The sequence below is a fragment of the Notamacropus eugenii genome, chromosome 3 (genome assembly GCF_028372415.1).
Source record: "Notamacropus eugenii isolate mMacEug1 chromosome 3, mMacEug1.pri_v2, whole genome shotgun sequence".
NCBI lineage: Eukaryota > Metazoa > Chordata > Mammalia > Diprotodontia > Macropodidae > Notamacropus > Notamacropus eugenii.
The window spans coordinates 301151104-301178151 of NC_092874.1; the positions used below are offsets into that span (position 1 = coordinate 301151104).

The 27048-nt window shown below is 47.9% G+C and overlaps 1 protein-coding gene across 7 annotated transcripts in view; it reads right to left on the reverse strand.

Moving 5' to 3' along the window:
* Positions 1–27048, reverse strand: part of TCF20 (transcription factor 20) — a 182833-nt gene that overhangs the window by 60944 nt on the left and 94841 nt on the right. For 2 of the 7 annotated variants that reach the window (XM_072596314.1, XM_072596312.1), the window contains exon 1: positions 1085–6598. The exons of 3 other annotated variants lie outside the window; for them this stretch is intronic. In XM_072596314.1, the coding sequence (XP_072452415.1) occupies positions 1085–1171 (87 nt within the window). In that variant the 5' untranslated portion in view covers positions 1172–6598. Of the gene's footprint in view, positions 1–1084; positions 6602–27048 lie in introns of those variants that run through there. 2 more of the 7 variants (XR_011964278.1, XM_072596313.1) reach the window with 2 other exon arrangements.

A 27048-nucleotide genomic window follows, 5' to 3' on the forward strand; every position in this document is an offset into this window, starting at 1 on the left:
TATGAGAATGTTAGGGTAAGAAAGGTCCTGAGTGAGTAGTCCCTAACATCTCTGCCCTCCCTCTCCTTAGACTCTTCCATCCAAAGTCAAGCAGATTCCTTGCATGCCTGCCCAGCAATCTCACTTTCATCCTTCACTGGTGTGAAAAAAGGAAATCCAAGAAGCTGAGTTGAGGGCGTAGGCCCCAAAGAGTGTGCGAAGACACATGCATCTTCCATGTCACCTCCCAGACTTGGATCTTTAACTGACACCACTGTGCAATGTCCATACTAATTTAATCAAGACTGTATTGAGAAGCAACTCAGCCTCCTTTGCCTTTCAATCCCCAAGCCTCTTGCCTGAAAAAGCTTCCTTCAGATGTCTGAAATAAATCAATCTCCCCAAATGCTTCATATTCCTGTAAAGCACTGTCAGATTAAAGAATCCCCAAGGCCTAGACTTTTTGCCAGCTGGGGAGCTTTCCCCACCAAGCCTGAAAGTGTTTCCTGGGCACCTTCTCAAGGTCACAAAGCTAGGTTATCTCAAGAGTAGGGGGTGTGAATGTGGGTCCCAGGTCTCTGTCTCCAAAGATAGCCCTCTCTCTTCAACACCATAACAGCCTCATATTTCCAACATGGAAAAGTTATGTGATTCCAAAGAAGGGCATTTCTGAATGGCTCTTCATCTACAAATTCCCCACCCCCAAGTGTCTAAAGCACCATTTCTCTTATCACACTGTGACTGGAGAAGTTGGACAATTTTCTGTTATGCTGAAAGTAAGTTTGATTTTCTACTTCCAAAAGCTACCCTTAACGATTAGCAAACACAAATCTTCTAAGAAATGGAACTAAGATTGCCTCTTTTGAAACAACTCACCTTTTCTTCTATTTAAAAGGATCTCCATAAGACCTCACTGCCTGAAGTTGGAAGGGGTTAGAGCAGGGCACAAAAGTCTATGTTCATTTGTTCCCACTGTCCTAATCTGAGTTCAGAATAAATTAATTAAAACCAAATTAGGTTTTCCTAAGATCACTCAGCACCTGCCTTGTCACAGAGTAGTAGTTAATAAATGTCCAAGTTAAGTAACCAGTCAACATTAACTCACCCTTACTTTGGGATGAGAATGGGCTAACATGTGAGCGAGCAGATAACAAGATCTTGAGAAGTAACTGAATGTTCCTCTCATGCCCATGGCCTAGTCTCGTGCTGCACATCTGCTACATTAGTCTTCTAAAGGTTGTCCTCCTCTTAAAAAAAAAAATTTGATTTCAGGAATAAGATAGTCTGGCTCAAAGTTCAGCCTTCAGGAAAATTAGAGAAAAAACATTGTTTAAAAAAAAAAAGAAAGAAAAAATCAATGGAAATAAACGTCTTTGGATAGTAGCCAACAATTTTAAAATGCAACCTCACTGCAAATAAAGGCAACATCTTAACTCAGGCTCCCACAGGCCCCCTAACTGCTCTCCTTACTTCAAGACTCTCCTCGTTCTGGGGTCAGCCCCTGTGCTCCACAGATCTAGAGAAAATGATCAAACTCTGTTTAGTTTTGAAAGCCCTTCCTGACCCTAGCCCACCTCTCCAGCCTCACTGTCTACAACCCCATGATGGTCCTCTCTTCCATATCTCCCTGTGGCTCTGCAGGAGGCTGCCTCTCCCTTGTGGGTGAGAATGATTCTCTGCCTTCAGGTAGCGGCTCATGCATCCCTGACCAATGTCTTGAGCTCCTCACTTGTTGATGCCCTCTCCTTCCCCAACTACCTGATAAATAACTAGACCTTGTGTTATGCAAAATGTTCTTGGCATGTACTTAGACATGTACTCATTGGCCCTGTCAGGATGTAAGGTCCCAGAGGGGAGGGATTATTTCTTTCTACCTGTGACCACAGTGCCTGCCTAACATAGCACCCAGCACTGTTTATAGCTCAGCTGATTTTTCTGCTTTTTATTCCTTTTACAAATGAAACCAAGTTTTGTGTGTATGAGTCTCTTCTAAGATGCTCAGTTTTCCCAAGAAGGGTCCACAGACAGGCAAAAGGCTGATTTAAAGGAGCCAGAAGTCACCCCCCCACACACACACACACAGCCCCAGTTTACAAGATAAATTCACTGGAAAAGAGTGACCTGCTTTTTGCATGTTCCCATTCTTGGATTCCAAGATCAGCACAACTGGCAACTCCAGTTGATAGACCCTTGTTCCCTCTGCCACCTGCTAAAGGCTGGCTCTACTGGGGATGCTGGGTGTTGGGGAAAGCAGAGGGTCCTGGGCCCTCCTCAGAAAGTATGAAGACGAAAAAAATCATAGGACCCTAGAGAGTCCGAGACACAATGTGCTTCCAGTGAACATGAGAGCAAGTTAGAACTTTCCTTCACCCTTGTTCTAGGGTCATCTCAAGAGAAAGGTGAACATTTCTCCTACTAAATGTCAACTGGCATACATACTTTCAAGTTTAATCCCTATTTTGAATCTAATGCTCACCTTCTTAATGCTACTCAGAGACAACTTACTAGGCAGTCCATAAGAAGGGTAACTGAAGACCCAACTCTGGTCAAAGCAATGACCCTCAGTGACTGCAGCAGGCTGCTGGGGAGCGGGAGCGGATGGACTCTGGGCAGAAGGAGACACTGATGGCCAACGAAGGGCTGGGATGGGCTTTATTTTTCTGGATCACACGTGTTTGTTACAAGGAAAGGCTTCTAGCTGAAGTAGCAGGGGGCGGATAGGTGTCGATGGTGATGAAGAAAAAAGGGGGAAGGCCAGAACAAGAACAAAATTTCCAAGCCCATGGAAGGAAAAAGAAGTTGAGGAGGGGTCAGAGAGGAGCAGGGCAGCTCTGCCACTACTGTGCTAAATTTAGCATATGATTAAAAACATGCTGAAATATGGGAACTCAGTTTCATGGAGAATCCCCTTTTTCTATTCTTTGTATGGTGAAATGTTTGTATCTGTTGGTGTTTGTTAAACAAAGAAAAAAAGAAAATGTATTTTTAAAAAATGAAGATTGTGAAGAACAGCATACACATACTCCCTCAGGACAGAGAGGTGGGCACCTACTCGGCTGAAATCCTATATACATTGTCAGATGTTTTTATTAAATGGCTTTTCTTTAGTGTTAGAGTAAAATTACCCTCCCTGCAGGAGGGGTTCAACCTGTGGCAGAGAGCTGAGAAATAACTGTACTATAAACATGAAAGGTGTCACCATTATTGTAAAAAGGCCTTCAGAATGAGAGGAAAATGGGATGGATGAAAAGGAGCTAATAATTACAGGTGATCAGGTTCCCTCTCTAAAAGAACATGAAAAGTAATCTGGGTGGTCCAAAGCTAAAGTAATTACATCAAAGAAACAAGTCTGGCTTCCCCCAAGTGCCCCTTTCCAACTGCGGTCCCAGGAGCTGCCACCATGTCAGGCTGGACACCCTGGCCAGTCGGCATGGACTCTTTCCCTCCCCGCCAATGAAGGCTACAGCTGGTTTCCTTCCCCTGAAGCAGACCTAGGATTCACTTGTTCATCACCACTGCATTCAGACATTCACCTTAACATTTACACCCAATAAGAGTGGGAACTTTTTTCCCAACACTCTGTGATAGGGAGCAAGAATCTAGGGAGCAGGGTGAGAGTGGCCTGAGAGTGGCCAAGCCCTTGTAATCCAATGGCCTCCCTCAACACTTTGTGCCTGGATTACTACAAAACTCTTCAACTGGTCTCTTTCCCACCCATTCAATAATCCTGTACAAGAAGGTTAGATTAATCTTCCCCGAGCTGGCTTTCCTCCTCCTCCTTTTCCTGAGTCCAAACTCCTCTGTCCCTTCCAAATTCACTGTGAAGCCTGTACCCATTCTGATTGAGGCAGCCTTGATGGTGCCCTGTCCCCAGGCTGACTCAGCCTTGTTCTGTTTGTGTGAATGAGTCATCACCACACGGGTCTAGGCTTATTTCTTTATGTGACCTGAAAAAAGGTCTGTTGCCTCAGAGAGGTCTAGGCTGTGAACTGTGCCTCCACTTTCCAAGTCAGAGGGCTTGGAGACCAGAGACCTCAACCACTAGCTTGACAACTAGAAGGAAACCCAGAAGGAATTACTCATTCTCTCAGAGGGATGGCAGAGGGACTGAAGGCTCCTGGCAGAGAAGTTCACGGCTTCTGTTCCCAAACTAAGCATCCATCACCCCTCCATATCAACTGTGAAGTGTAGTAAGTATCTAATTCTTTTTTTCCCTTTCTTTCCATTTGTAGTTCTTTCTTTAGGAAAGGTCCTTTGCCATTTTTTCTCAATCCCCAAGAGTACAAATTGGGATTTAAAAATAAATGGCTAACTTTGATGCCCAAGGTTTGATAGATTTCCAGCTAGACATTCAGAAGGCCTTAGAAGAAAGCCAGGGCTCCTTCTCCATTAGAGCACATGGAGGCCAGGCAACGGTAAGGGGGCAGATGGCTCAGCTGACACCTTGCCCCCAGCCCTCACCTTCCAGGCAAAGTCCCACACTTCCACTTCCTACAGCCCATCCCCCGCTCCAGACAGGCCCTTATCTTAAATCTCTCTCATTCATCCTCCTTTCCTTTCTCAGGCCAGCTGGGTCAAGTCCTCAGTCAGTGTCTGGGGCCTCCACACTATCAGTGACCCTCTGCCCTCCAATCCATTCCCTCCTTTCACCGCCCCCTACAGGCCAGTTTAATTTTTCTCCATCTGACTGCTTTGTTTGAAGACTGTAAGTCAATAAGCATTTGTTAATCCATTACTGTGTGCCAGAGTTCAAACAGGTCAGCTCAGCAGTTCACAGCCCTCCACAATCTCCTTTTCAGGGCTAAATATGGCTCGATTTGGCATCCATCTCATTTTCTGCCAGCAGATCACCTCCATTGAGGCTTCAATGCTGTACCTGGAGGCAGGGGAATGGGAAGGAGAGGTGTGGGACCCGCATCTCCCCAGACTGCCAACATCAAAGTGCTGGTTAACAGATCAGTTGCTTTGGGACAGTCTTCAGGGGCAACTCTAGTCCCCAAATCTGACGACAGATACCCATGTTCTAGCTGGAACCTCTTCCAATCCATCCCATGAAAACAATTCTCTCCAAAGCATGTCAGAGTTCCCTTCTGGGAAGCTTTGAGAGACCTGGCCCTGATAGAACTGGATCCTGTGACCCCAGCTCCAGACCTAGACCTCCTAACTCCCTATGCAAGGGCCATTCCTGCACTGCCCTAGGGACAGCTCTCCCTTCCACTGGAGGGCAGTTCCAGATCTCCTGGGCTTCCCAGCTCCCAAAGGGTAACTGGACGCATGTCTACATGCCAGTGGCTGCTTCATGGACCTTCTCATCTTCCTATCTCTGAAACCACATTCAACTTGTCTGCAAACCCAGCATGTGGCCTTTGTGCCACATCCTCTGCCCCTACGGAGTCAACAAACCTTCTCCTGAGTCTGTTGACCTATCACTCACATTCACTCAATTCAGTATTTACTCCTCTCACCCCCTATTCCCCTAAAAATTTATCTTTGGCCAACTACTACTTTTAGACAAGGCCAAAATCTGTTATAGAGAAATTGAGAAACTACTACTTTTAGACATTCCAATACATCCCCCTCTGCTTACCAAAGCATTCAGTTGGGCACATCTATCTCCCAAGGCTTAAACAAATCCAGAAAAAACACACTCATGTCAACTTGAGGGCCAAGGCCTGGCATGCCTATTCTAGCCCAGGCCCCATTTCTCTCCTACCCACCCAAGAGTCCCCCAGACACCAACTGAGCCTCATGACCTAACCTTTGCCTAGCTACAGTCAGTGTTTCTCATACAAATGCACCTGTGCTGGAGTCACCCCCAAGAGAACAAAGATTGGGCCTCTCCCTGGTCACCAGTCAGCCCCACACTGCTAATGATTCTGTGCCTTCGGCAGTAAAGAGGCACCAGGGAAATGAATCAAGTCAGGAGGTCTCTGAAGTCAGTGACTGCAATGCCAGTCTGACACATGGCTCTGAACTACTCTGTGTCACAGAGCCCCTTTTGGCAGTCTGGAGACACCTATGGACTCTCTCCTCAGAATGCTTCCCTGTGACCTCTTCAGCTTCCACAGGTTCAGCGATCATCTCTATGCTGCTGGTTATCTGATCTATACATCCTGCCCTGATCTTCTACTGACCTCCAGACTCCATTACCAACTGCCTCCTGAACGTCTTAAACTCCCCATGTCCAAAATAGAACTCATTACCTTTCCCCACATAATCCTTTCTCTGTTCCACTTGCCCTCTGGCTGTCAAGAGCACCTCCACCCACCCAGTCTCTCAGGCTCTCCTGGTCACCTCATCATTTCTTCCCCTGTTCCCCTAATACCCAAGGCCTGTCAAGTTCACCTTCAGATCATCTCTTGCATAAGGTGCCTAACCTGGGTCAGGCCCTCATTCCCTCTCACCTGGACTATGTATGGCAACAGCTTGCTTTGGGAGTGGGGGAGGGCACAAGGGAAAGGAAAGGTCTGCCTGACTCCAATCCATCCTCCATCTGGCTGTCAAAGCCCACCTTCCTAAAAGCACAGGGCCGACCATGTCCACCCCCCCACCTTGCTTCATTCAGCTCCAGTGGATCCTTAGCATCTCCAGGATCAAATAGAAAATCTCCTATGCAGCATTCAAACTCCTTCATAACTTGTACCCTCCTCCAACCTCCCACCCCTCCCCCGTGCAGTGTCTTGGGCCTCAATCCAGTGATGCAGGCCTCCCTGCAATTCCACAAACAAAGCCCTCCCCTGCTCAACCCCAGGAATTTTTACTGGCTCTGATGCCTGGAATGCTCTCCCTCCTTGTGTCCACTTCTGGCCTCCTTCAAGGCCCAGCTCAGACCCTCCACCTACAGGAAGTCTTTCCTGAGCCCCTGGAAGCTGGTGCCTTCGCTTTGGTGAAGATCTCCAATTTGTCTTGTCTATAGTTTTTGGAGACAAGCGTTTGTCTGCCTCGTCATGTTGTGACCTCCTTAAAAGCAGGGCCTGGGCAGCACAGTTGACACATAGTAGGTGCTTGTTAAATACAGCAAATACAAAGGATTTACAAAGGAATTTAACTAAATACAGTTAATCAAAACACAAAAGCAGACACAGAAATCCTTCCTGATGAAGAGCCCCTGCAAGCCAGAAGGTACATGCCAATAAGCTTAGACTTGGCTGGGAGACAAATCCCACACCCCAGGCACAACCACAGTGCGATCAGAAGAGAGTTTGTTCAGAGCTATGGAGGTTTCATTACTCACTTAGAAGGGCCCTTTTTGGTTTAAGATCCTCAGTTTTCCAACAAACCCAACAGCCACAAGTGAATGATTCCCAAACCCAGACACCTTCAATGGCCCAACCCCATGTGCATGTGAGAGAGACAGACAGACAGAAGAGCAGAGAGACACCCTAGCTACACTTCCAAAGGCAGCCCCTCTGACAAGCTGGCCTTCTCTGAGTGTACTCCCCCCGGAGCACCCTACTTTGGCTTCCTCTCTACTTCACACTGTCTGAAGCCTGTGCTCCTCACTCTCAGAAGACTAGCAGGGTTTTGAAGGCAGGGAGCCCATCTTTCCAGGCCGCCTTTCCTAGGGGCCTGGAAATAACCTTGGGGTAGGTGCCCTTGGGTCTAACGGGACAAATGTCCACAGAATCATGGCCTTTCTCTCTCAGGTACAAAGCACAGCACCTAGGACCCAGCAGGGCCTACTAAGTGTCTGCTGACTAGCCTTCTCTTGGGCTCAGTCACTGCCCCACTGAGTTCTCTCAGTGCCTCAGCAAAATACAGTAAAAGTTTCATAAAGGTTTGTTCTCCCACTGTCCACACCCATTTGTAATTCTCATTCCATTTGAAGAACTTCCCTCACCACCCTGTAACACCAAGATAAGTAAATGTTATTTCCATTTTAAAGATGAAGAAATCGGGGTTCAGAGAAGCCTAGGTCTGAAAGCTAGTTTCAGAACCAGGATCTGAACCTGAGCCCCCTAATGCCAAGGCCAGTACACCAGGAGGTCACTGTTTATTGGGCTCCAAATCTTCAGCAGCCCCACACTGACCTGCCCTCCAAACTTCTCTGCCTACCACTCAAGGCCTTTCTCCATCAGATGCCAAACCATCCTTCCTGTTATCTGCCATCACCGCCTTCATACCAGGCATCCCAAATTAGACTACTGCACACTCTGCCCCTCATCCCTAAGCACCCATGATTCCCAGTCTGGCTTAGGGGCTGGCCCCTAAATGCCTTACCTCCTGATTACAGCTCCTCCAGAAAGTCTTCCCCCCATTCCCAGAGACCCCCAGCAGTCTCAGAACTTTGGCCGCACCTTCTAAGCACTGCACTAGGCCTTCTCCAGACTTACGGTGTGGGACAGATCATAGAAAGCAGCTCTTCAGCAGGCGTCCCTCCCCCCAACTCTAGGGGCATCTCGACGTTCCTGAATTTTTTCACGTTTACATCTCTCCCACCAGACTGTGAGCTGCTGGAGTCCAGGACCTGACAAGTACTTTGCAAGCAACCCCATCCCTTCCATCTCAGGACTTCATTTATAAGCCAGCTTCGACAATCTGGGGGGTCTCATCCAACCTTACAGTTCTATGGTTTTCTAATACTTATTTCAGATACTCTCCCTTAATATGGCTCACTTGCTATAAAACAGGCTTGCTGAAAAAAAAAACCCACTATTGGCCTTTTAGACAAATAAAATAGAAAGCATGAGGTCTAAGAGAAGGTTCCTGAACCTAGAAATTTAGAAAGCTCCTGGGTCCTCAACTTCTCCCACTATAGAGCAAAGGGGCTGTATTAAATGGGATCCTGGGTCCCTTGTGGCTCTGTCCCTTGTGGTTCAGTGCTGGGGAAGACATGTGCCCCAGGTTGGTTCTGGTAGCAAGGAAGGCCTACTGGACATTTAAGATTTGTTGGAGACCCCACATCTGGGTAAAAAATAAACAGCTATTGGTTGGGTTGGTGATGGAGCATTGGCTTCAGTCTAACTAAACACTTAAGTGAGAGCCTGACTGGACACAGACTGACCATCTCCATCCTCTGGGAGTCCATAATCCAGTTAAAAGATCAGAGTTCCAAGTTCTAAGACACTGACAGATAAGCCACCACCTAAAAACCAAAGTTATTGGCTGTTTCCAGTTTCTCTAGAGTCTGTTGAGGGGGCCAGAGAGCAAAGGCCAGCACACAGAGGAGAGACAAGCTCCCACTCGTCCTGTGTGATAAGGTTGAAAATTCACAGCTAATATGTCTCTCTCCTCTTCCTGTAAGGCCCAGCCCAGACACAGCCTTCTCTTGCCCTGAATCCTTTCCAGAATGTTTCAGCTGGAGTAATAAGGTCCTAACTTGCATTCCTACACAGCCCTGGGAGGTCAGTGGGGCAGGGATATCACCTGCACTTCAGCAGTAAGGAGTCCAGGGCTGGGCAGGGATATGGGGATGGCAGGGAGAAGTTTTGGCCTTTTATTTGGTCTAAGCCGAGGAGAACAGGGGCAGGTCGACACGGAAGAGGCTGGTGAGAAGGGAATGGCTTTTTTCCTTGAACCGGATCCCATGCTAAGTAAGAAGTGGCCCCAACTTCCCAGAAGCTCCATTTAGCTTGGCTGATGCTCCACCCAAATGACCCAAGAATAATGACTGAAGTCCAAGAAATGGAGGGTTAGTGGAAGCCAGCTGAACTTTCCATTCTTTATAGCAGCTCATTCAAGACAGCCCAATTCTTTCATTATGATGCAACTGAGCTCTCAATTTGAACCCTCTGAAAGGGTCTCTGGCACCTGGTCAAATAAAGCCTGGTGGATGGGCAGGGAATGAGGGACTGGGAGCTCTGGGCAATGAAACAAGCTGTGAAAGCTCTGCCCATTGGAGGCTACCACCTGAGACCCCAGAGCAGACTGGGGAGGACCATGTGATGCCGACTCTTCCTAAAAACTGTAGCACAGGAAGGGCCCTTACTTAGCTAGCCATCCCAACTCTCGTTTTACTGAGGAGGCAACTGGGCTCACCCATCCCACTCCCACCCGCTGCGGATGATGGCCATTTATCCATGTTCCTCGAAGGTCCACCACCTGCTGTCCCCCTCTACGCTCAGGCAAAACCCAGGGCTCATATCTCTCTCCCCCAACACCATCCCACTGGCATTTCTTTATAGAAATGGCATCCAGCCAATCAAGGCTGTGCACTTTTAACAGTCCACCCTTTGGTCAGCCTCCTGTTTTCTTCTGAACAGTGGCTTTGGTTTCCATTAGGATCAGAAATGAGGAGATGGACAGGACTTCCATAGGGTCAGGGTCCCATCCTCTCCCCTCTACCCCACTTTTTTTTTTTTAACAAAACAAAAAGAAACACTCCTCTACACAAAACAACATACACTAACAGTTTTCTTGGCTTGTATTTTATTTCAATAAAATTGAAGCTACATTACTACCTTTAACATACAGGTAAGTCTTAAACACAGGTATTTGTGGACAAAATCTTTTACAATTTTCCTGTTTAGAACGTATGCAACTACTAAGCACCATATTTGTCCTGTGATGGGGAGGGGCGGGGCAGTCTTTCCCTTTCCTAAGACTTTTTCAGCCACTGGTTGAAATGACAGGTTCCGAGAATGTCCAGGTTGGAAGGACCTCAGCAGACAACTAGTGACACTAGGAATTGCCACCGGGGCAGCCCTGCCCTGACAAGTCACTATTCTGTCAAGAAGCTCACATTTGGTGTCCTAACAGTACCACAGACAACACAGTCTTCCACAAGTAGGGCCCTCCTCCAGGGCAGCTGCCAGACTCCTCACATACCAAGGCCAAAGCAGGAGCCTTTTGTACCATTCCTAGGCCTCACCCTAACAAGTTCATTCAACGATCTTGGTGGGAAGGAACGAGACAAAATGACCACATCACATCTGCTGATGGCCTTCTTACCTACTCATATTTAAGAATATCTAAGTTTCATTTTTTTTTTTTTTTACAAATGGGGAAATATCAAACAGATTATTTTGTAAATTATCTGTAGTTAACTTCTTCACAATGCAGCCAGCTCCAGCCCTCTGCATCACTGCAGGAGTGTAAAGTCTTTCATGTACTCCTCCCCTCTGAGCTTGTTAGGGGACGTTGGACTTCTGGTTACTGAGTCTAAGTCATACCCTACCCAAACCCGTTTCTCCATCCTCCTCAAAGCCCCTTCCAATTCTGTATACTTTTGTCTCTGGGAGCCGTCATCGGATCTGAGAAGTGGTTTGAAGCCTGTCTCAGACACCCCTTTGCCCTCAATTTCACAGCTGTGTAACAGGAATAATCACAGTACCCACTTTACATGGCTGTGGTGAGGTTCAAATGAGCTAATATCTGTAAAGTGCTTTGCAAACCTTAAGGAGCTCCATGAACGTTAGCTCTAACTTTCGTTCTTGGAAAGCAGATCTGCCAATCACTCCATACTCATCATCCTCAAAGACTCCCTTGGCTAAAACCATCACCTAGTAGATGGAAGGTCCTTCAAGGCAGAAACGTGGCATAATCAAGCATGGAAAGTGCTCAATAAATTTGTTTCTTTCATTTGTTCCTATTTAGTTTTTCAAAACTATCCACTAAATACACAATTTTCAAAGGGAAATTTTTCTCACAAAAGGAATTTGCTTCATCTTTATGGTCACTAACAAAATAGCAATTTCTACTTTTAGCTCCAATACCCCTCAAAGTATATGGGCATGAGGAAGCCAGGAGGTTTTGCAATAAGCAACAAGTATTCCCCCTCACATCATTCAACTGGCTTTTATAAAGGTGATGACTTTAGCCATCATGTCAAACTCTCTGTAGATCCTCACTAATTTCTTGGTGTGGAACTGGCTATGAATATGCAGTGGGCTCCAATGGACTGGGGAATCTGACCGTGAGCTTCTACACATGGTCCACCTGAAGGCGCATGCACAGTCCAATACAATTCTACCTTATATAACTGTCATTAACAATGAGGCTGACAATTGAAATACCTTGTTATCAATAGGTTTGCAAGTGAATTTTCTCCAACATCAGTTTCAACAACTTATTATCCATACATAATCAAATTGGACTCACAAGGTTGTACATTCCAAAGGTGGAGGGGTATAGGGGTGACAACATGTAAAACTACACAGGATTAAGTCAGTTAGAGCCAAATAACAAGGTCACCGGGGAGAGAAGTCTTGACGAGAGGAGCACAAAGAGTGCACCCGAGGTGTATGTGAGGGGAAGATCAGTTCAACAAGCAGCTGCTGAGAGGCAGAACAGAGAAGCCAGTCGGGCTCAGGGGGGACAAGGGCCAAAGGTGCTGGACAGAAGGCTTTAACAACAAAACCCGAAAAATTCCCAGATCCTGGAGGGACTAGGGAACCCCTGGAGTTGACTCATGAGGAAAGTCATATGATCAGAAAATTAATTTGGCAGCAGTGTGTGGGACAGCCTGAGACCAATTAGGGGCCAGTGGGGTGCCATCAATTCTCCCTCCTGACACCTGTCTCCTCCCACTGGGTCAAGTTCAGGCCCAACCCTGACCCAGATTGGGCTAATTATCTTGACTTTGGTCTCTCATTTATCTTCCACAATGAATCCCAATGCCCCTGCCTGCTCCAAAGTCTTCCGTGGCTCCCTATCACCTCTCAGTAATCCCCCAGCCTGACATTTCCAATGCCAGCCTACATTTATCCACACTCAAAGCTTCTGACGGCCTCCTCACTGCTGAGCTTTCTCCCAATTTCATTGAGGATGTTCAGCACACCCCAGCTTGTTGTAATCTTACTAAAATGTGTTGCCTGGGGCAAAGCAGAACAAAACAATGAGTGATCCTATTTGTTTGGGTCTTAGAAGGCCCAGTCTTTTGACTACAGTGTCAGACTGCTGATTCATTGTGTTTGGGGCCCACTAAAGCCCTCAGGTCTCTTTCAAGATCACCATTATCTAACCACAATTCCTCTATGCCATAATTGTGAAAATAATCTTTGGAGCAATAATGAAAAAAAGGGAAATTCCAATTGCTGGAGGGCCTGTGGCACAGCAGGCACACTAATATGCTGTTAGTTAGTTGAGCTAGTCCAGTCACTCTGTAACTAGAGTCACCCACCTGTGCGACCCGGAGCTGCCCTGCTATGTCCATACCTAAGACATCAGGGAAAGAACCCATACGGACATAAACATTCCTAGCGGCTCTTTTTGTGGTGTCAAAAAACTGGAAACCAAGGGGGTGCCCATCTCTTGGGGAATGATTGAAAAAACCACGGGTGTGAATGTACTAGGCTCCCCATCATTCATGACAAAACGACACTTTCTGAAGACCCCAAGACTTTATGACCTGCTGCAGAGCAAAAGTGAACAGAAAGAATCCAGAGAACGTTTTGTACAATACCAATGAAAGTAAAGAAAGACAACTGAAAACCTGAAACTCTTATCTTTACCAGAATGCCAGAGGACAGGAGGATGGGGAGATGGTGGGGGGGAGGAAGGATGGACAGCATGGGACACTCCCCCACCTCCTCCCAAGTGATGGTCAGACAGGGGACAAGAACCACCTGGCCATCTCCTTTGCTTGACTATCTATGTGCATGGTGCAGGATGGGGGAACAGGTGGGCTAGCAAGAGATCACCAAAGCATTTCAAAGACTGTGCCAGTGAGAAAAGAAAGGCAGTCAATAGGAAACAGGAAGACCTGCAGACTGTGCACCATCCTCACCTACTCTACCTCCAATATGCAAAGGCTCTTCTTTGGTCTCTTTAAAGAAAACCTCTAACTTAACATTGATCTCCATTCAATTCCACCTCATCAGACTCACTGGAGATCCTCTGCCCAGCTGCTACTTCCAGAGGCCTGGATTTGCAGAAACAAGCACACACCACCACAGTTTCTTCCAAGTCACAGATCCAACAACAGAGCCAGAGACGGGTCCCAGGGTCTTGCCCACTCCCCTCCACCCCCCCCACCTCCTCACTGAACACTCCACAATAGGGAAGAGCCGGCATTTCAAGAGCACCCCTCACACCAACATCGGGAGGTGTGTACTGCTATGATCACACCCCATTTTACAGATGAAGAAACTGAAGCAGTCGGTTAAGTGACTTGCCTGGCACAGTTAATATATGTGGGGTCACATTTGAACTCGGGTCTTCCTCTCTGGGCCCAGGGCTTCATCCATGGGTTCCCAGGTTCTGTTTATTTGTGTGCATATATCTTATCCCTAGGCTGTTTGTCCTTCTTCGAAGAGGACCCTGACATGGGAGAAAGGACACCATAATATGCAAGTGAACTGGACTGGGAGGGCTGGGCCAAATCAGCAGCCTCAACCTCTCCTCCGGAGCCAGATATGGACCGGAGCCAGATATGGACCAGGACGACTAGAGGTGGCCCAGGATGCAGTGGGGGACCTTGGCCTTTTCAAGCTGAGTTCCTTCACAGGTCTCAGTCTGATGGTGGCCATTCAGTGATTAAGGCAAAGAACTGCCTCTTTAAAAAAAAAGATCCAAGACACAGTAGGCAAGGAATATAGCAACCTCCTATTTGATAAACCCAAGGACCCCAGCTTCTGGGATAAGAACTCACTGTTCAACAAAAATTGCTGGGAAAATTGGATAACAGAGTGGCAGAAATTAGGCATAGACCCATGTGTGACACCGTACACAAGAATAAAGTCCAAATGAATACATGATTTAGGTATAAAGATTGATACCATGAATAAACTGGAGGAGCAAGGAATAGTGTATTTATCAGATTTATGGAGAAGGGAAGAATTTTTTACTAAAGAGATAGAAAGCATTATGAAATGCAAGATGGGTAATTTTGATTACATTAAACTGAAAAGTTTTTGCACAACCAAAGCCAATGCAACCACAATTCAGAGGGATGTAGTAAATTGGGAAAGAATTCTTATGGCTAAGCTCGGGGATAAAGGCCTCATGTCTAGAATATAGAGAACTGACTCAAATGTATAACTATACAAGTCATTCCCCAATTGATAAATGGCCAAGGATATGAACAGGCAATTTTCAGAGGAAGAAATTAAAGATATCTATAATCATATGAAAAAATGCTCTAAATCACTATTGATTTAGAGAGATGCAAATCAAAACAACTCTGAGATACCACATCACACCTATAAGATTGGCAAACATGACAGAACAAGAAAATGATAAATGCTGGAGAGGATGTGGGAGAGCTGGAACACTACTTCATAGCTGGTGGAGCTGTGAGTGCATCCAACCATTCTGGAGAGCAATTTGGAACTATGCCCAAAGGGCTACAAAAATGTGCATACCCTTTGACCCAGCAATATCGCTACTAGGACTGTATCCCCAAGAGATCATAAAAATGGGAAAGGGTCCCACATGTACAAAAATATTTATAGCAGCACTCTTTGTGGTGGCCAAAAACTGGAAGTCAAGGGGATGTCCATCAACTGGGGAATGGCTGAACAAGGTGTGGTATATGAGTGTAATGGAGTACTATTGTGCCATAAGAAATGATGTACAGGAAGACTTCAGAGAGGCCTGGAAGGACTTATATGATCTGATGCTGAGTGAAAGGAGCAGAACCAGGAGAACTTTGTGCACAGCAATGACCACAGTGTGCGAGAGTTTTTTCTGGTAGACTTGGAATTTTGTAATAACGCAAGAACTTATTAAAAAAAAAAACCAAACGATCCCAATGGTGGTTTTCTAAGGCAAAATGCTTTCCACACTCAGAGAAAGAAATATGGAAGTCATTTGCAGAATGTAGCAGATCATGTGTGTGTATGTGTGTGTGTTTTTGTGTATCATGTTTTGATTTGTTATATGATTTCTTCCATTTATTTTAGTTTGACTACATAGCATGACTATAGTGAAAATGTACTCAATAGGAAAGTATATGTAGAACCTATACAGAACTGTATGCTGTCGTGGGGAGGGAGGGGGGTAGTGGGGGGGGGATAAAATCTTAATTTTATGGCAGTGATTGTAAAACATTAAAAAAAATAATAAAATAAAATTTAAAAAAAATTCCAGATGGGGAAGGCCCTTCAGGGTTTCTGGCCAGCAGTCCCCAAAGGCAAGCCAGGGGTTTGTATGATGATTTCTGAAGGCCTGAGTTCTCCCCTTAGTTTCCAGAGGACTCCTCTTGGAATCCCATCCTGAAAAGAGCAACACGAAGTAATGAGCAGGGTCTATGAGGACTCTCCTCAGCAGCTTGGCCCTTCTGGCCCGAGAGCCTGGGACTCCTCTTCCCTTCACCTTCTATAGCCAATCCAGTGCCAAGGCCTGCCCATCTTCTTCTCTGGGCTGCCATCTTCCCTGCTGCAGATCCTCAACACCCCATGCCTAGATTACTGTAATAACCTGCAGGTTGGTGTCTCTTCCACACATCTCTTCGTGAGCTGGTTCAGCCTTCATTCAGCCACCAAAATGATTTTCCTAAAGCACAGGTCTGACCATGTCACCTCCTACTCAATCAATTCCAGTGGTTCCCAGTCACTTCCAAGATTAAATACAGAATGCCTGGGAGCCAAAGCCAAGCCCCTCCTCCCTTCCTAATCTCCTTACACCTCCTTCCCCTATTCTCTTCAATCCAGCGATGCTAGCTTCCTAGCTCTTCCATGAACAAGACCCTCCACCTCTCCACCGACTAAAGCCCCACTTTTTGTAGGAAGCCTTTCTGAAGCCCTCTTAATTCGAGTGCCTCCCCTTAATCATCTCCTATTTATAGCTTATCTGCATATATTTGTTTATTTGGGGTTCTCCTCCCCCGCCCCAGCTCCCAGAGGACAGGGCCCATTTAGGGTTTTCTGGGCCCAGCAGTGCCTGGACCATAGTAGGCCCCAAATCCCTGCTGACTGATGACTGGCCCCAGGGGGTAGAACAAGGAACAAAGGCCGACTTAGGCACTGAAAAACAACCCTCAATGGGGGCTTGTATGGGCATCAAAGGGGAATGGGGTTGGCAAGGCTGAGTGACTGCCTGAATACTCATCAGTTTGTGTCCAGGCAGAGATTCCTCTTTGGGAATGGCGCTGACTGGGTGACCCCCATATGGTTCTGCTCAGAAAGGTATTATCAGCCACAGGAAGCACTCTGGTGGCTTCTCAGGCAGCTTCTCTTCACGGCTGTACCGTCATTAGAAACGTTTTGTTCCAGTTCCAAGGTTCTCCTTGCTGTAACATATACAGAAGAAAAAAGTGGAGACCACCTAACCGGCCCAGGTTTGGGGGACAGCTGTAGGGACAATGTCCAGCGAACAAGTGTGTCATCAATGATCAGGAATACTGGACCCCGCAGGACTACAGACCCGTACAGAAGATCCGTCATGCAGCCACTGCTTCCCCTCCTTACCACCGTACTTCAGAAATACTCTACACACTGGCCACTCCCTCAAGGTCTTGAAACACTGCACTGTTAGTAACTGAGAAGTTGCTATGAATGTCTGTGTTCTCTTACTGTAAAGTTGATTAAACTACAAAATTTAAAAAACAACCCTCAGAAAATGTAGGTCCCTGCAAATAATTTTCTTATTACACTGATGCTTGAAATGATTTTCCCTTTTCTGACAGAAGGAAGTCAAGTATGACCCAAAATGCACGGATGATGTCGATGGGGTCCCAAAGCAGACCCAGGCACACCGTGACTCCATGGCCACAAGCCTCCTGAGCAGTTGTGAGAGCCCAGAGGGGCATGATCAGAGGCCAAGAGGCTCACCTGGAGTTTGATTTGAATGGGTCTAGAAGAATAAGCAGTAAAAGCCAAGGGAAGCCAAAAAACCCCAAAAAGTGGCTGAACTTGGTCTTTCTAGCTGTGTGACTTCATAGTCCTTTAGTTTCAGCTTCCTCAACTGCAAAGTGGGGTGAATAGAGGCACCCAAGAGCACTAAATGAGAGAACATCTGTCAAGGACAGTCCATAAAGTGCTTGATAAATGCCAGCTCTTATTATCAAGACAAAATAATACAAGTCTGCTGATGAGGAGAGGTCTACCAATCCTTGGGGCTCCCTGAGGACTCTGCAGGAAACCCCAACAGGGCTATCACTTGACTCCTGTTCTCCGGCCTTGCTGGCCGGACAGGGGCTGTGAAGAATGCCTCGTTTCTCAGCACAGAATCTGGATCTGTGCTGAACTTCCACGTACACTCACCAAGGACAAGAGGGCTTTCCAAACAAAACCACTTCCCTCTCCACCCCCCACTTCCTCCCCATCCCTTTCCTGCCACGTCCAGGGTAACAATGGAAGCCTCCAGCAGACCTCCAGCTTGGTGGATTCACAGGTTGGGGAGGCACCTAGGAGAGGGCAAGAAGGGTAAGCAGTGCAAGCATCTGATCCTCCTCCCCCCGCCCCAGGCCACTGAGGGAGCTTCACAGAGAAATGATTAGAATCATTACCATCACCTTCCCTTCAGCTAGGAAAGAAACAATAAGTTTCTTGAAGAAAAAAATGCAGCTGAGCAGAAATTAACAGCTAAGGAATCTGAGAGGGGCACACCTCTCTAGAAAGACAAGGGACGGGCTCCCCAGGAGGCTCCAGCCTCATCAGGGCATGGTCCCCCTAGCCAACTGGCAGCCTGCTCAGCCACAGGAGCCTGCTGCCATGCTCTCATCTCTTTCCTGTTTCCTGAGGGAAGGACTCCAAGAAGCCAATAACTCTCTCAAAGACAGCGCCCAGCGAAGGCAGGCAGCATACACATCAGGGCCTTCCCTTCAGCACACAGTGTACAGCCTCTCCCCAGACCCCCAGCCAAGCTCCTGTGAAAGGGCTTGAAGCAAACCTCTCAGCAGGACATTCCCCACAAGAACGACAGCCTTCTGAGGACTCCGAGGTCCACCACCTGTATGACCTCTGTTTCCACATCTGTAAAATAAAGGGGCTAGAGTGGATGGTTTCTAAGGTCCCCTCCAGCTTCATCTTCTAGGATTCCTAGCCAGAAACACCTTCCAGCCCTCCACACTCAGTGATCACAGAAACTTGGCCCAAATCGCCCACTCTGTGCTTCTATATGTGCATGACATCCCAGCCAAACCAGACTGCTCACAGTTCCCTGAACAATGGGAGGAATGGAGTGTGTTGAAAAGACCTCTAGGTCAGAGGCAAGAGAAAAGCCCTGGGTTTGAATCTTGATGAACTACCTGCTACTTCCTGTGTGACCTTGGGGAAATCCCTTCACCCCTCTGGGCCTCAGTTTACTCATTTGTTCTGGCCAGAAACTCTGAGGGTTCTCCCCTCCCAGAATGATTCTTCTGTGAAGGCAAACCAGGCCATCTTTGCCTCAGTCCTTACCCAGCCTTTAACCACTGAATGGGTGTTGTCTCAAGGTCTCCCAATGCACCCTGATGGCTCTGGAGAAAATGAGGCTGGTGAGTCTGCACAGCCCTGCCTCACTTCAATTCACTTGCAAGTCAAGACATCCCCCTGATGATGTCATCGATTCTCTTCAAGAAGGAAGGAGGGATGAACAAGCACCTACTCATCAGGGAAGTGATCTGGTTCTAAGTTCATCTAGGGTAACAGTTTCAATCGAGGAACCTGGTTATGGACTACATTTCCAAAGGAAACTGAGTGGTGCAGTGCATAGAGCACCAGGCCTGTAGTCAGGATGACCTGAGCTAAATAAATCCAGCCTCAGACACTTACTTGTCGTGTAACCCTGGACAAATCACTTAAACCTGTTTGCCTCAGTTTCCTCACTATAAAACTCGCCAGGATGGAAATGACAAACCATTCCAGAATCTCTGCTAAAAAATCCCCAAATGGGGTCACAAAGCATCTGACACAACTGAAAAACAACAGAATGACCCACTCCACTTCCATCCTGACTTCACCTGACAAATCCTCACAGTAAGAGTAGGGGTGGGGAAGTTGCAGGCTTGAGGCCACATGTGGCCTTCTAGGTCCTTAGGTGCAGCCTTCTGGCTGAGTCCAAGTTTTACAGACCAAATTCTTGTATGAAGTGGATTTGTTCTGTTAAGTTTTGATTCAGTCAAAGAGCCACACTTGAGAATTGAGAGGGCCACATATAGTCTTGAGCCCACAAGTTCCCCAACCCTTCCCACAAAGTCCAGTTAAAGTATCACCTAGAAACTCCCCAGGCTCTTTCTAAAGTATGAAAACAAAAACAGCTGTAAAAATCCAAGAGGTCCCCCACTCAAGCCCTGGTCTACTGTCTAAGAATGTTAAGGCCTTGCCAACCATGGACAAGCACATTCCTAGCTGGCACCTGCAGTCATGACCAACCGACAATTTTATCTGTAAAAGACCAGGGGTTCTTTGTGGCCTGCAAGTTCAGTGAGTCAACAGGGTGATGTGGACTTCAAAAAGGAGGATTAAGAAAGGGACTTGCTGCTGCCTTGGGAAGGGGAGTTACAGGCAGGTCGGGCAAGTCAATGTGGAGCTGTCCCAAGAGGGAAAGAGCATGAGAATGGAGAAGCCAGGAAAGCAGGCATGCAGGCAGCAGCACCTGACCAAGGCTTCAAAGGAATCCAGGAGGGATTCCAAGAGGTGGAGAAGAGAAGACATTCCAAGCCTAGGAGACAGAGCCTGGGCATAAGGAGAAGGGAGCCCATTTGGGAAGGTGGGGGTGGGTGGGAGCCCTGGCCGGAGGGGCGTCACTGCCCACCGAGGGGCTACAGTAGTGAAGGTCTTACAGATTGCAGAGTCAGGGGAGGGTGAGGAGGTAAAGGGATAAGGGCTAAGAAGCTTGGAAGGGTTGATGGGCAGGTTTGCAGGGCTCTGACCATCAAAGAAAGGATTTTCTGTTTGATCCTGGAGGGCGCTGGGGAGCCTAGCCCTGCACACCACGAGTAGGCAACGTTGCAGACAAGCTGTTTACTGCTAAGATGAGGGTGACCATGCTTGGCAGCAGGCTGGATACTGGAGGGAGCGGGGATGAGTGAGGAGCTGGGGGTGACAGGCTGTGTGCCTCAGTGACTGATTGGGAGGATGGTGGTTCCCCATGAATGGCAATGGGGAAGTTTGGGGAAGGGGAGGCTTGGGGAAAGGTCAGCTTTGGATGGTCTGAGTTTTTGACATCTTGGAATCATCCAGTTTGAGGTATCCAACAGGCAGTGGGAGACACTAGGCAGGGGAAGGGAGAATAATCGGTTTAAGTATTTGATAAAGGCTTGTGAGCAGAGTGAGACAGGTCTGGGGACTAGAAAGGCTCAGACTTGGCAGATCCTGGTGCATGAAGGGACAGTGGTGGTGAGGAAATGAGAAGAGGAACGAACACTTCAGGGAACCTGGGACACCAATGGTGGGGCCTTCAACAGACCACTAGCCAGAGAACTCAGGAGAGAGATAAGGGATGAAAGAGAGCAGAGAGGCATCTCTCTGCTTTGTTAGGGGGCTGCTTCTCTCACCTCTCTAGGGTCTTCACACAATAGGCCTTCAACAAGTGTTTGAATACGTCCATCCTCGCAGGTAAAAGTGACTCTGGAGACCTAGGCCAAGAGACCCAAACTGGTCCAACCAGCAAGAGGCAAAGCTAGCACAGAATGGCATCTCGCCCTGCTCCTCCTGCTTGGCCCTGCTTCCAACGCCAACCATGCCATTTTTGCAAAGCCAGGGCAAAAACAAGCAATGATTGGAGGATCCACATTTAGCTCATGCTCTGAGGAGACACTGCCAAGAAACAGGCAGCCCCCATCTTACCAACCAGGAACCCTACTCTGAGACACCAAGCCCAAGGTCAGTCCTACTAGAGAGGCCCCAGTCCCGGCCCCACCCTCCCTCCCTAGGGCTAACTAAGAGAGAGTCACCTGCAAAGGGGGAGACAGAGCAGGGGCCTCCGAGGGAAGAGGCATGGATTCAGAGCGGAAGGGGGTGGACCCCCACAGGCTAGCCGACAGCCAAAGGCAATGTGGCCTTCTCACTTCTGCCACATCTAACCCACGTCCACCTTTGGCCAAATCCAGAAACAGATCAGACCCACAGTGCATACAGCCTACTTGCTCTCCCCCAGGGCAGGGGGCTTCAACCTGCAACACCCCAGCTCATTTGGGACCTTTTTCAGATAAGGAACATTAGAAATGACTGGTCTTCATTCCTTCATTCACACTGGTAGATGCCTGACTGAAGAAAAACAAACCAACCAAACCAACTCAGCCCAATATTTTTAAAACTCTCCTTTGCTTGCTTATGACTCTGGGGGAGAATGAGAAATCTGCGGCCAGGCCGGGTATGACCCTGCCCTCAGGGAATTTACCTACTAGAGCAGGGAGGGGGACATAGCAGGCATACAGGTAAGAAGAGAAAGCAGTTTTGGGAGGGAGGACAGTGGAAGAGCACTGACTTTACAGTCAAGAGGGCATGAGTTCAAATCCTCACCACCCATGTGACTTCAGGTCACTTGGCCTCTCCAGCCTCAGTTTCCTCCACCACTAAAATGAATGGGGAAGGGGTGAAGGGGCCAAGAGCAGGTCTGGCCCAGATGTTGGCAGATGTTACCTTAGGAGCTCTTTCCTGGTCAGTCTCTGCTCCTACAACTTCTTTTCTAAAAGGACTATATTCTTCAAAGCACAAGCTGAGCGAGGTTTTTAGGATACAAGACTCTTCAGATTCTAAGTATCCACCACAGAAATGAGGCTATCTGTAGCCCAAGCCTACCTGAAAGTGGGTAAAGAGTTTAGGAACCCAAGCGGAGTGAAGGTCTGACATCTAGAAGACCCGAGTTCAAATCCAACCTCACTCATTTGCTACCTGGGTAACCCTGGGCAAGACTCTGCCTCTGTGTCCACAGCTGTAAAATGGAAGCAATAATAGCACTGCCCATCCCCCCCCCCCCCCCCCCCCCCCCCCCGTTGTTGTGAGGATTAAAGATCTCTATAAAAGTGGTTAGCACCATGCCCAGCAGGCTCTAACTAAATGCCCGTCCCTTTCTCCTTGCACTCTCATGCCAAGTCCTCTGAAGCCTCCAAGAACCAAAGCCCAAGGCCCAGGTGGAGGTGAAGTCCAAACCAAGCACACTTGGTAAAAATATCTATGGTTACCTCATTCACTTCCACAAAGGAAAGCTCCGGAGGCCGTCGTGCCTCAAACAGATTTTTAACCTGTCCTTGGCCTGTGAGGAAAAGGCAATGAGAAATGCAGTCAGCCGAGCCCCTTGGACTCGATTTTATTGGAGCTACCGACACCATAGGTCAAGCTGTCAAAGAAGCAAAAAACCGAGCTCCAATTCTGTGGGTCTCGTCCACTCCAGATAAAAGCCAATGGACCTTTTTACAGTTTATGGGGTTCTCTCCGTATGGCTGGCTATGCAGGCAGGAAAGAATATTGTTGGGATGATTAATTTCTGAGAAATGAGAAGCCAGCATGGAGGGAGAAACCACGTGAGCAGACATCTTGTGGCAAAGGAGAACAACTTTCAAAAAGAAACTCTTTGGAGTAGAATTCAGCCAAGGGAGGGTTGGGAGGCCTCCCACACAGCTGGCTGGCCTAGCACACCTCCACATACACAGGGGCAGATCCTCCTCAAATCCACCAAGCCAGGACATTAATAAAAAACCTCAAGTGTATGGCAACAAAAGGGCAAGGCCTAACATTACCTACCGGCTGTTGGCTGTCTTTCCCAAGAGATTTAAAAGAAGCAATAACCATAAAACCCTCCTCCATACTCAACTAGAGCCCAATTCAGTTGAATGCATTAGGGAGACTAGCAGGGAAAGATGGGGAACACTGGCTCCCAAAGAAGCGAGGGGCTCTTCTCTTGGCTGACACTGGACTGCCAAAAGAAGTGGACATTTTAAAGATGTCTTAACTTCTGTTTCTGGAGAGTAAATACCTTTACTTTGGCCAAAAGGCACACCTTCCCCATTCACCCTTCAGTTCTGATCTTTTCTATATAAGAGAAGAAAAAGGAGACCCCATAAAGACACGGAGTTGCTAACTGTGACCCACTGATCTCGGCCACACTCAGAAGCCTGATTTCTTCTTTGTCCATGTTCTGTCTTTGGGTTTCGGTGCCCACCTTTACAAATGGGGGAATGGCCCAGTTGGATTCTGGCGTCCTTTTTATGATGGTGGAGACAGAGCACACATGACTAACTGTACCAGAAAACAAAACATGACAAGTGAAGGAGGGATGGGTTCCCAAGTCCCTAGAACCCCATTCCCTCTGCCCCCAATATCCCAGGAGGAGCCCAGCTCCCCGTAACTCCCTCCTCATCTACTCTGGAGCTGCCTAATAGCCTAATGGCATCAGAGACACATTTTCAGAGAACGGGTCTCCAAAGTGCATGCTGGATGAAGTATGCTCATTTCCAGGCTCTTGATGTGCATATTAAATTCCTGGAAATACCTGCATATGGGCAGAGACTAAGCAAAATGCAAACCTCTCTCCACTGCCCATTATGATCTAAGCCTCAAAGAGGATGAACGAGCTGATCTGCGGTGTGGCTTTGGAAACTTGGCCTCAGGAGGATTCTGCTTCCACAGCACTGCAGGAAGAAGAGGAAGGATGGGGGTGAGGAAAAACAGAACAGAAGCCCTTCTAGCCAGGAGAGTGAGCAGAGACCCTGTCCAGAAACAATGTGAAACAGTGACTACCACCCAAGTCTCAAAGAACAGGGAAGAAATTTCCCACAAATCCAGCCCACCCCTTTGAGAATGGGTTGCCCAGTTCCCTGGCATCCCTACTTCCCATATACTGGCCCATTCCACAGCACAAACTGGTGACATCTGGCCAGAGAGTAAGAGAACACACAGAGATAAAGAGAACACACCCCGATAAAGACAATGGGGCTGCTGTATGCTATAAAGGTAACCAACTCCAAAGAGAAAGGTTCTAAGCCCACAATACATCCACAGAATGAAAGGCGATTAGATTAAATTATAACTTGCTGGATAGTGACTGAGGTGACTTCTTTACTTCAGCGTTTGCAGAATGAATGAATACAGCTAAGGGCCCAAAAGCTGCGCCCTGGACTGTACCTGGCAGGCAGGACCGCTACAACTGTGAGCCACATTGCTCCATGCATCCTGTAAACCACGAGGCAGATTCTGTCTTGTCACCAGGAAGCAAAGATGGTCAATAAACAGCCTTACTCTTCCTCCCTCCATTAGGAAACAGAAAGTACAAGGGATTGCTTCCATCAGTTCAGCTGTGATCCAACCACAACTTTCCTGAACTAGGCCCCTGGATCAGGGTAAGAGGACTAAGGGGTGCACTGAGAGGCATTCCTCAGTGGCTGCACAGATGAGCACATTGAGAGAGACCCCCTGGTTCTATGGAAATCAATCTTGTCAACAGCGTGAAGATGCTTGTCTTCTACTAAGTTCAAACTGGGAGGCCAGGAAGACCCAGAACAAGGAGGGAGCCATGAGAAGACTTTGCTCAAAGCCCCCAACAGTCCAGGGTCCTGCAGCAGAGTCCTAACCTGGGGGCCCATGGAGAGATTTCTATGAATCTGGACAGTAAAACAATGAGAGCTTTATATCAATCTATTATTTCTTTTGCATTTAAAAACACGGCGCTGAGAAAAGGGGTCCAGGATGCCCAGAAGGGTGAAGAAATCTGCCTTACAGGAAGGCTTAAGACAGCAATTTGACATAGGGACCCTCGGCATTCTCAGGTTTAAAAAAGTCAAATAGCCAAATACCCTGGCCCTGCCACATTCCCTGGCCTGCCAAGACTCTTCCCTTTTCATGACAACAATAACTAGCACTTTTGTACGAGGGGTCCTCTTTGGGCCAGAGCAATAAAGCAAGGAGGGTGAAGGACTCTCCTTCCAAGATCTGTTTTAGAGGGGACACCGCCAGTGTGTGGGGGAAGCTATGATAGTCTAACATTACCTCTAAGCAGGTGTTAAGCAGCACCTGGTGTGTGCAGAGCATCGGCCTCAATGCTGGGCCTAGACAGAGCTCAGAGAGAGGGGGCATCCTTGGACCAACACCTGTGTCCATGCCGAACTGTGCTTCCCTTTTCTCTTCAACATTCTCAACAAAAACTGGAGCAAGCCTCCAGTACCTTTGGGAAAGGTGTCTAAATGCACAGGAGGGATGGCAGTGACTCTCTGAAAGCGAGCAGGATCCTGGAGGCCCCTGCCTGGGGCACTGGCAGAGGATGCTCTACTCACCTGCCATGGGCTTTTCCAGCCTAACAAAGCTGATGGACTGAGATGAATTACCACGAAAGATCCCTTGCTCTGGAGCCTTCTCCACCAGGACGTGGCTCCATTTGCCTAAGGCTCACCGGAGTGATGCCTGTGATGCTACCAGTAGCATAACTTCCTGCCATGGGAGCTCTCTGGGGGTTGGGGCAGGCATTTGTTTCTTGCTTTAGAAGCAGCACCTTCTCCACACCATACGCTGACAGCAAACAACCAAAACTGTCTTTGTTTAACCCAAACAAGCCTCTATTTTAAGTGTTCCTTAAACCTAAGTGAAAGGCAAACTACCCTCCTTTTCCTGTGCCTGGAAGGGACTGGCTTCTGGGCCCGTGGGCCCCAAATGGCTCCCAGGCCCTTATTCCTGGCCCAGCCCAAGCACTCCCCTCCACCAGCCCAGGTCCATCAGGCCCTCCCCACTCCAAGCTATCCTTCCACCTCCAACACCTTCTCTTCACAACTCTCCCTGCCCCCAAATCTGCAGGATAGCTCCTCATTGCTTACCAGTGAAGTTCCAACTCTACCCTGACTGTCCAGTAAAGAGATTATAAGTCCTAGGTTACAGAACTCCCACCGTTTTGTGGCCTGCTCAAGGTCAGAGGGGAAATTCAAACCCAGTAAATCCAGTAATGCAAGGACAGGGAACAGAGATCAGGGTGCTGCCCTACGGAGTCCTTGTGCCTAGCTTCCCCCAGCCCTGCCACCTTCCCCAGTGGGCACCTTCTGGGAGCTGATGCTAAGGGCTTCCCAACCACAAAAAAAAGCCAGAGATGTCATCTTCTGATGTAAGCTGCCTGCTGCATGAACCTCTTCTCCCTCTATAGCCGTTCCCCCAAATGCCCAACTGTCCTGGAAGGTGTTTCAGCTAATCCACACCAGTCCCTTCTTTTCCCCAGCTCTCAGCTTCCACGTCCTGCTGGGGACCACTCCCTCCTCCCACCCCAGGCAGCCACCCTGGAGACCCCTGGCCTCCCATGTCTGGCACCTTCCCCCCAACCCCACCAGAAGGTAAATATTTAATACTGAAG